The sequence below is a fragment of the Boleophthalmus pectinirostris genome, unplaced genomic scaffold (genome assembly GCF_026225935.1).
Source record: "Boleophthalmus pectinirostris isolate CB_2022bp ecotype Guang Dong unplaced genomic scaffold, ASM2622593v1 HiC_scaffold_2, whole genome shotgun sequence".
Taxonomy (NCBI): domain Eukaryota; kingdom Metazoa; phylum Chordata; class Actinopteri; order Gobiiformes; family Gobiidae; genus Boleophthalmus; species Boleophthalmus pectinirostris.
This window is the reverse complement of record NW_026571152.1, coordinates 45,164,603-45,174,296: the sequence shown is the minus strand read 5'-3', so window position 1 is coordinate 45,174,296 and position 9,694 is coordinate 45,164,603. Positions and strand designations below refer to the sequence as shown.

The 9,694-nt window shown below is 44.0% G+C and overlaps 1 protein-coding gene across 1 annotated transcript; it reads right to left on the bottom strand.

Moving 5' to 3' along the window:
• Positions 1–5,318: 5,318 nt before the first annotated feature.
• cunh15orf61 (chromosome unknown C15orf61 homolog) lies at positions 5,319–8,755 on the bottom strand. Its single transcript, XM_055155778.1, has 4 exons — positions 8,673–8,755; positions 8,306–8,565; positions 5,439–6,911; positions 5,319–5,348 (listed from the first exon to the last, which is right to left on the bottom strand). The coding sequence occupies exons 1-3, from the start codon at positions 8,753–8,755 to the stop codon at positions 6,784–6,786; spliced, it is 471 nt and encodes a 156-aa protein (XP_055011753.1). The 3' UTR covers positions 5,319–5,348; positions 5,439–6,783.
• Between the last annotated feature and the right edge of the window lie 939 nt (positions 8,756–9,694).

The following is a 9,694-nucleotide window of genomic DNA, read 5'->3' as shown; positions in this document are numbered from 1 at the left end:
ACACACACACACAGAGCTGCAACACAAAGAGCTTCAACACAACACAAAGAAGAAGCAGCAGCTCACGGCCAAATGAACACGACCACATTTAACTCCACATTTAACTGTCTCATGTTTAAATGCACACTTTTTTAAAAATATGAAGCGTGTGTGTGTGTGGTTGTGTGTGTGTGTCGTCGTGTGTGTGTGGTTGTGACAGCTCCATCGCTCAGTCACTGGGACACTGAATAATGAGCAGATACAGATGATGGAGACGTTAGATGTTCTATAAAAAGCACAGATCCAGCGAGCGTCGAGTCCTCACAGAGGAGCAGGTTCATGAAACCAAAAAGTCGATGTTCTAGGAATTTTTCTGCATTTCCAGCGACGCCCGGAACCAGTCTCCGAACGAGAGTAAAGAGTCACAACCAAAACACAGAACAGCTGTTAAAGAACTTTAATAACTGTTGTGGAAATTATCTGTAAAATACCAAAACACAAGAAGATTAAGAAGACTGTCTGTGTTGGTTTATTACATTTGCAACGGTAACAAACTGTTCCTGTGCTGACAGAGGTTCTGCTGCTGTGAACTCAGAGCTTAAATCCTGTCTGAGGTCCAAACTCGTCCCAAGACCAGTTTGGGTTTAGTCCGTCTGGTCTTTAGGTCGTCTGAGCTCAGAGGCGACACTGTTACCTGATCCTCTGAGTCCAGGTCAGGACGATCAAACACTGAACATGTGACACAAACCGCAGACATGTAAATATCAAACCCAAAGGTCCCCAGAGCGAAACGATTAGACAGAAAACTGTGTTTAGGCTTTAACACTTCTCACTGTGAATCTTGGAGAACAAAAAGAACAAAACACAAATACTCAAATATCCTCCACAAAACTAAGAATGAACAAAATCCAAAAAACGAGACAGTGACAACGACACTCGAGCGACGAACGACACTCGAGCGACGAACGACACTCGAGCGACGAACGCCGAGGACACAGGGAACAAACGCTGCTGATTTCTGTTAGTAGTAAAAACTCGGCTCCATCGACTCTGGCTCCAATTCATTTTATACTGAAAAATAACAAACTTTTGCTGTGAGCCTCGACATTTTGGTTTTAAAATGTTCGTATGAAGCCACGACAAGAGATCCTGCCATTTTTATTTCATTATTTTGTCTGTAAATAAATTTCTATAACCAATCTGGAGCATGTTCCAAATTTGCTCATGTAACGGTGGAACTCGATGAGCTTCATTTGACTGGAGCCGAACGCTGTGGTGACGTCACCTCCCCTCAGAACACGTCTTTATTCAGACTGTGCCCGCCCGTCCCTGCGTCGTGCCCGTCCCTTCGTCGTGCCCGTCCCTCTGCCCGCCCCTGTCCCGTCGTGCCCGTCCCTCCGTCGTGCCCGTCCCTCCGTCGTGCCGGTCCCTCCGTCGTGCCCGTCCCTCTGCCTGCGCTCTCTCTCTCTCTGAAGCGTGTGTATTAAATGAGTTTGTGCATCCGCTGTCACATGAACATTTGTGTGTGTGTCTGGAGCGTCGTGTGATGTGACAGGACCCCCGCGGTGCCCGGCCCCTCGCACACATCGCCGCTGGCCTCGCACACAAACCCGTAATAACCTCTCCGGAGCGAGCAGCAGGGGGCGCTCTCGTAATTACGACTTCTGCCGCGCCTCACGTCCGGGTGACAGTCAATAAAAGAAACTCATTTGTTCAAACTTCACATTTTCCATCAAACGAGCAATTAAAGCTCGACGTGACGATCGGATCCGTGTTCTAATGTTCCTCGTCACACACACACCTGCAGCTGCGTTCACGAAACTCTGTCCCACCTCGTGATGTCATGTGGTGATACAGGAAGTGCTCCACTGCGTTTTTATAAGATAATCCTTTGTCTTGGGACAGAAGATCACAGCTTTACCACAAAGACACAACAACAACAGAAGCACAAACAAAAAGTAGAACAGAAATTTAAAAAAAGACAAAAAAAAAAGACCAAATGTGTCGATGAGAGATTCACCGACAGAACGTTTAAGTGACTCTTTACACCAAAAGTCACAATCTTATATTCTGTAAATAACTGCTCACTCCCTGAACCTTTTACTTTTTAACTTCACTATCTGAGTTCAGCAGATTAACGACTAAAAAAACACAAAAGAAATGTTTGAATCTGTTCAGTTTACAGTTTGGGCTCCTCACACCTTCACCTGAATCATCTGGATCATTTCAGTCCTGGAGTCGCTGATCTCAACTGAACTAAAGAGAAAAGGAGCTGCTTAAACTACCACTTCATGACATCACAAGGTGGAACAGAGTGTCTGGAGCTTTGCAGATGTAACAGACTCAGAATAAAGATTTACTCAGACAAACACAACTCCAGCTCTGAGTGTGACCAGGAACATTAGAACATGAGAACATTAGAACATGAGAACAACAGACTCCAGGCAACTCCAAAACAGTAGAAAAAGTGAACACATCGTACGAGGAAAAATATAGTTAAAAGGCTTTTATTTGAATGGCCAAAGCCGACATGTTTGGACCTGAACTGGTCTTCATCAGGGCTGGAGTCGACTGGAGGCCGACAAAACAGGTGCACAAGAACAGGACACGGTACAGGCAAAAAAAAACAAAAAAAAAAAACAAACCACACATCATTACCATTAATGTTCCCATTATTATTGTTACCAATAATTTATTAATATTTATAGTTTGTATCATAATTTTTATATTTTTATTATATTTATATTATATTAGTGTTATTTTTTATCATTTTTTATTATTATTGTGATCATTATCAATAATAATCATAATAACAATAATATACATTAATATTAGAACATGACTTAAAACTCAGAGTTCGTTTGTTTCACTTTGATCTGGTCAAATTCAAAAGAATTAAAGGCTTAAAGTTGAAGCTCATGAAAAAATCCATGAGCCAAATATGAATGAGTTTGATGAGAAACTCTCCTCAGGTTCACTCTGTCTCTGTCCTCTCACTGTCTCTGTCCTCTCTGTCCTTCACTCTGTCCTCACTTTGTCCTCTGTGTCTCATGTCCTCTCTCTCTCTCTCTCTCTCTCTCTCTCTCTCTGTGTCTTGAGTCTTGAGTCTTGTGTCTGCTCTGTCTTTACTTACCTGGATGGTAAATAGTAGAAGTATTTAAAGATTTCACCTTGACGTGACTTATTACCACTTCCAAAGTTCAATTAAACCACACGAGCTTCATTGTGGCTTCATTAGCACATCAAAGTTAATTTAAGCACTTCATCCTCGTCAATAAGGGACGAGCCGAGCGACTATTAAAACGCATCAATCTGAAACTGAACGCAGATCTGTGAGCTTCATTTAACCCACTGTTTCAGCTCTGCAGAACTCCACAAGAATCTGCTCCATCACCAGAAGAACACAGCTCCATCAGAACGAGTTTCTGTTTTAAAAGTCATAAACCACGAACCGAAGAGCGAAACAGAACCAGAACCAGAACCTTAAAGCTGCGTTCAGACGTCAGGGTTCACTTCACGTTAAGTCCATGTGGACGAGCGTCTGGGGCGTCTGCAGGCGTCAGCGCGGCGAGAATTTGGCGTCAACACGGAGCATGTTGAGTTTTCAGGCGTCGGCGTCAGAAGTTGAAAAAGCTGAACTTTTGAACGTGCCGCATCAACCAATCAGAGACGAGTATCCAGAGACGTAGAGACAAGTAGAGTGAAAATATTTACACGCTGCAGCTGCCGAGCCAATCACTGGGAGTAAACCAGGACTGAACCAGGACTGAACCAGGACTGAACCAGGACTAAACCAGGACTGAACCAGGACTGAACCAGGACTGAACCAGGACTAAACCAGGACTGAACCAGGACTAAACCAGGACTGAACCAGGACTAAACAGGACTGAACCAGGACTAAACCAGGACTGAACCAGGACTAACCAGGACTGAACCAGGACTAAACCAGGACTGAACCAGGACTGAACCAGGACTAAACCAGGACTGAACCAGGACTGAACCAGGACTAGGCCAGATTAGATCAGCGTGAGTATAAATACAAACACGCTGCAGGCGTCGTCGATCTCCTCCGCTGATGGTTTTATGTAATAAAAACACTAAAGTCTCTCTCAGCTCCATCGTTGTTTCAGGGAAACGGACGTCCTGGACACGCAGCAAGTATTTTTTTCTCCCCTTCGTCGATGACGTTATAGACGCTTTGGGAGCGTCTGAACTCAAATACAAAGGCTCCAACGAGACACGTCCAGTGTGTTTTGACTCTGATGTGAAAAGACCAGAACTGTTCCAGACTCTTACGGCTCTAACTGTTCCTGTGCTGGACTTGGGAGGGCATCTGGTATAAAATTAGATGTCAAGTTTAATACATTTTCTTTGTAAAGGTTTATAGTAACAGGAGCTCAGAGTGGAGCTGCTGCTCCACCACACAGACCAGACCAAGGTGCTCCTCAGTGTTTGTAAAGTGAGAGCACCCAGAGGTGACACTCTGAGTCTCCTGGCGTGGGGCGGGTGCAGGTGCAGGCAGGTGCGGGCGGGTGCAGGCAGGTGTAGGTTTCACCCCCACAGACTCGGTGCTCTGTGTGTGTCCTGTGGGGGTCACAGGGTCACACGAGGAGCAGACACACTCCCCGAGTTTTCCCCATGAACAGGAAACACGAGGAGTTTCACCTTTTCACCAGCGCCGCCCGACGACTCTTCAACACCAACAACAGAATGAGAAAACTTTAAAACTCTCTGCCCCAAACCCTCTTCATCTGAACCACCGACCAACAAAACAATAAAGTGATTCTGTTATTCTCTTTGGCTCTGTCACAGTTCAGTGTTTTTACAGTTGGACGTCCACGTTCACTTCCTCCTCAGAACACGGCGGATTTCAGGTTAAACTCTGTTTATTTATCGTTATATTTACACTGACGTCTGTTTGAGCGACTCAGAGAAAATATTTGACTCTAGTTCTTTAAACTGTTTCACAAAAGGTCTAAACTGAAGCATTCAGAGGTCAGACAGATGGGGTCAGGGGTCAGAGGTCACAGGGTTCATTGATTTACATGTTCAACACAAAAATGAATCGTTTGGTTTCATTGTTGTTAAAGTGAAAAACCCTCGAGCCAAAAGACGAGCTGAGAAACGACGTCAGCGAGAAAAGCAAAGAAATCAATAAGGCAGTTTGTCACAGCGCCCCCTGGACCCGCGACGCCCCGCGAGGAACCGCGACGCCCCGCGAGGAACCGCGACGCCCCACGAGGAACCGCGACGCCCCACGAGGAACCGCGGTCAGCGAAAACACCACCAAAAAACAAACACCACCAACGGAGACCCACCTCCAGGTTCATTCAGTCGTCTGAGATGAAGATCAGTTGTTGCACGTGTCTCTGTGAACAGACGAGCATCGTGGGTGAGGAAGAACATTCTTGGGTTTAGTCAATAATTGAAAATATCATGTTCACCATTTGCGTATTTACCTTTGAAGATTTGTGGCAAATTACAAAGTGATCAAACGAAAATCAGGTCCTCGCCCCTCGAGAGTCTGAAAACTACTAACACATACACATACACATATGTATATCACATATATACAGGTATACATACATTTATACACAGACACATGACGACACAACACCACCACATTTCAAAATCTAAAAACCACCAAAACACAGTGTGATAACTTGAATTATCTTAATGAACTCAAAAATGTGGAGCAGATTTTGAAGAACGAGTCCAGTCCCTGGTTTTGTTCATGACGTTTATTTTCAGCTCGGCCCCAAAGTCAGTTCATTAAAACAGTTAATAAAAGACGGTGGAGTTCATGATTTCCAGTTTGAGCTCTGCAACTGTCACAATCCTAATGATTTATTTATTTATTTTTTTGTGTATGAAGATGATCCATATCCTGGTCACTACAGCAGGACAAACAGTGAGAGGATCAGGGGCCTGAACCTGTGGAATATATCAGTCCAAACTGTTTGTAGCACCGGACAGAACCAAAACAAACGACCTAAAGAGCCATAAGACGTAAAACATCGATCACACGTCGCTGATACAGATGGAAAGATTTTGTTTAGTTTAACTTTTGATTAATAAAATCTGAACCACTTTGAGTCCTCACATATTCAGAAGATCAGAACTTTAGAGTTTTATATTTTCCTACACATTCAGGCAGGAGTCTCCAACCTGGAGCCCGGGAGCCACCAGCAGCTCGTCACACTCTGCTCCACTGTAAAAGAACTGAAATAAATACATAAATACATAAAGCAGGTGATGGAAAGTTGCACAGTGCATCTTTAATAGTCTATATTTCATAAACGATTTAGTCTTTTAATCAAATGGTGATCAAAATTATTATATGATTTAAAAAATAATCATGAATGTTAAAACGAAATATATATATTTTTTATATCCAGGGAGGCTACTGCCAAAGTTTAGAGATAAAGCACGTCTCTTGAGAGTCTTTCACAGTTTCACAGTTTCAGAGTCTTTCAGCGTTTCAGAGTTTGAGAGAGTTTGAGTCTTTTAGAGTTTGAGTCTTTTTTAGAGTTTGAGAGTTTGCAGATGAGCAGAGGTCAAGCGGTGGTGCTCTAAATGTAATCCTATGTCGCTCATACACGGCTCTTTGTGCGTCTGAAACAGGAGCCTCAGTCAGAACGGCCAGTGAAAACAGGAGGAATTCTCATGTTTCTCATCAAATGTTAATAACAGATAGTTACCTTTCACACAGGGTCAGTGTTGTAACAACACGCAGAACGGACGCAAGCGCAGCAGCTTCAAACTTTACATTATTCATGAGAAAAAGCAGCAGAGCAGAGGCTTTTAATACTGAGCTCCTTCTTGTTCTTTGTAGGCGAAATAGACGGTGACGGGTCCGGCTGAAGTCTGCACCGTCTCTGAGGCTCCGATCACCATCCAGCAGCCGAGGCCGTACGCCAAACACGGGAGACCTGACGACACCAGGAAATCAAACGAGAACAACATGAATGTTTCCTGAGAATCTGCGGGATCAGGCCACAAACACACGACAAGAACCAGTGGGATAAAAATGACACGTGTTTATTCAAACTGAACAAAATGATGTGAGAATAAAATAAGAAAAATATGTTTAAAATATGATTCAGTGCCACAATATGAGTAAAGTAACACCGGTTAAAATAAGTCATAATTGTACTTTCACTCCATTCACTTAAATACAAAAAAAACATTCTGTAATCACAAATAATAAAAACACATCTAAAGTCAGAGCAGTTTAGAATTTAAATGTAAATCGCTCATTTTAATCAATTTATTTTGTATCAGTTAATCACTATAGCAGTTGATCAATATGTATTATTGTGTTTTAAATGATCTGAATCACTAGAGGAGGTGAAATTTAAAGTTGCTTAAAGAAAACATTAAATTTACTGTGAGTCAAACTGAATAAACAGGAATAAGGAGCAGATGATTTTCCTTAAACTCTGGATATTTTAATCAATAATAAATTTGTAAAACTGAGAATTTAAACACATCGATTATTTATGTTTCACTACACAATCACAGACTGAACTGACCACAGACTGAAGTACTGACCATTGACTGTGAAGTACTGACCACAGACTGAAGTACTGACCACAGACTGAAGTACTGACCACAGACTGAAATACTGACCACAGACTGTGAAGTACTGACCACAGACTGAAGTACTGACCATTGACTGTGAAGTACTGACCACAGTGTGAAGTACTGACCACTGACTGTGAGGTACTGACCACAGACTGAAATACTGACCACAGACTGAAGTACTGACCACAGACTGAAATACTGACCACAGACTGTGAAGTACTGACCACAGACTGAAGTACTGACCACAGACTGTGAAGTACTGACCACAGACTGAAGTACTGACCACAGACTGAAGTACTGACCATTGACTGTGAAGTACTGACCACAGAGTGTGAAGTACTGACCACAGACTGAAATACTGACCACAGACTGTGAAGTACTGACCACAGACTGAAGTACTGACCACAGACTGAAGTACTGACCATTGACTGTGAAGTACTGACCACAGAGTGTGAAGTACTGACCACAGACTGAAATACTGACCACAGACTGTGAAGTACTGATCACAGACTGAAGTACTGACCACAGACTGTGAAGTACTGACCACAGACTGAAGTACTGACCATTGACTGTGAAGTACTGACCACAGAGTGTGAAGTACTGACCACTGACTGTGAGGTACTGACCACTGACTGTGAGGTACTGACCACAGACTGAAATACTGACCACTGACTGTGAAGTACTGACCACAGACTGAAGTACTGACCACAGACTGAAGTACTGACCGGTGGATACTGACCGAGGTTGATGACTTTGAGTGCGGAGAAGAACATGTCCTCGAGGTGCAGGTCCTGCGGCGGAGCTTTGGTGCAGTGGTACTTGATGAAGGGGAAGCAGCCGGTGCGGAGGATGTGGTAGTTCGATCCCTGGACGTTCCAGTTGAAGTTGGAGCAGCCGAACTGGTCGTTACGCACGGAGCTGTAGCGCACGCAGAACGATGTCCACGGAGGAAGTCTGCGCTGCTGCAGGTGACAAGTCAGAACCTCCGAGGCCAGAGGGAGAGGCACAGAGCCGGGCGCGGAGCCGGGCGCGGAGCCGGGCGCGGAGCCGGGCGCGGAGCCGGCGCGGAGCCGGGCGCGGAGCCGGGCGCGGAGCCGGGCACGGAGCGGCCAAAGGAGCGCCCCACAGAGCTCGGGAACAGGAGCACTTTGAGTAAAAAGCCATGGAGAAGTCTGAGGATTTCCTTCATAATAAATGAGTTTGGAGTAATATGTCCAGTCGTCCCTGTGTCCCTGGGACAGTCCCAGTCCTGACCCTGTGTCTCTGTCCCACAGATTTATACAAAAACACTGATTTGTTCCAGTTTTACACAAGAAATGTCCCAGGTGCCTCTATTTCTGATCCTGCAACAGTAAAGAGACATAAACTTTCATTTGTTTAGGTAAAATACAGAAAAGCTGCTTAAAAACAATAAAACACAAAGAAAATGTGACGATAGTGACACGTGTTTGTCATGAAAGTGCCAAGTTTTCACTATTTTATTATGACAAACCGCCACAAACCAGGAATGTCCCAGTGTTTTTATTTTAAATCCTGCTCCTGCTCGTTCAGACTCATGAGCTCTGGTTTGTTCCTCAGAGTTTTTAGTTTTGAGTTTAGAGTTTTTAATAGAGCCTGACCGATATATCGGTTGGCCGATATTATCGGCTGATATGGGCAACTTTAGGCATATCGGCCGAAAAGAACCAGCAGCTTTTAGTGAGCCGAGCCAAAAGAGCCGGTTCTCTAAAAAGAACTGGAATCCCCATCACTAGTGTGTAGAATGTGATACAAAAATGCCACTAAGCCAAACTACTGTCTGTAAATATGATGTAAAGAGGCAGAATAACAATAAATGTTGCCTAAATAAACCCAATTTAAAATCCACCAGAGCCAAACCTAAGTTTTTTAAACAATTCAACATTTACAGTGAATTTTTACATCACTAAATATATCGGCGATTATATCGGCAGCGCCAACTCCCGTTATATCGGTTTCATATCGGTCGGGCTCTAGTTTTTAGATCAGAGTTCGAGTTTGTGATGAGGCCCGCGCGCGCACAGGCCCGGACCGGAAACAGCGGAAGTTGACATTAGCATTAGCATTAGCTCGACACCGCTAATAAAAGGTGATCGCGGGAAACAGGTAA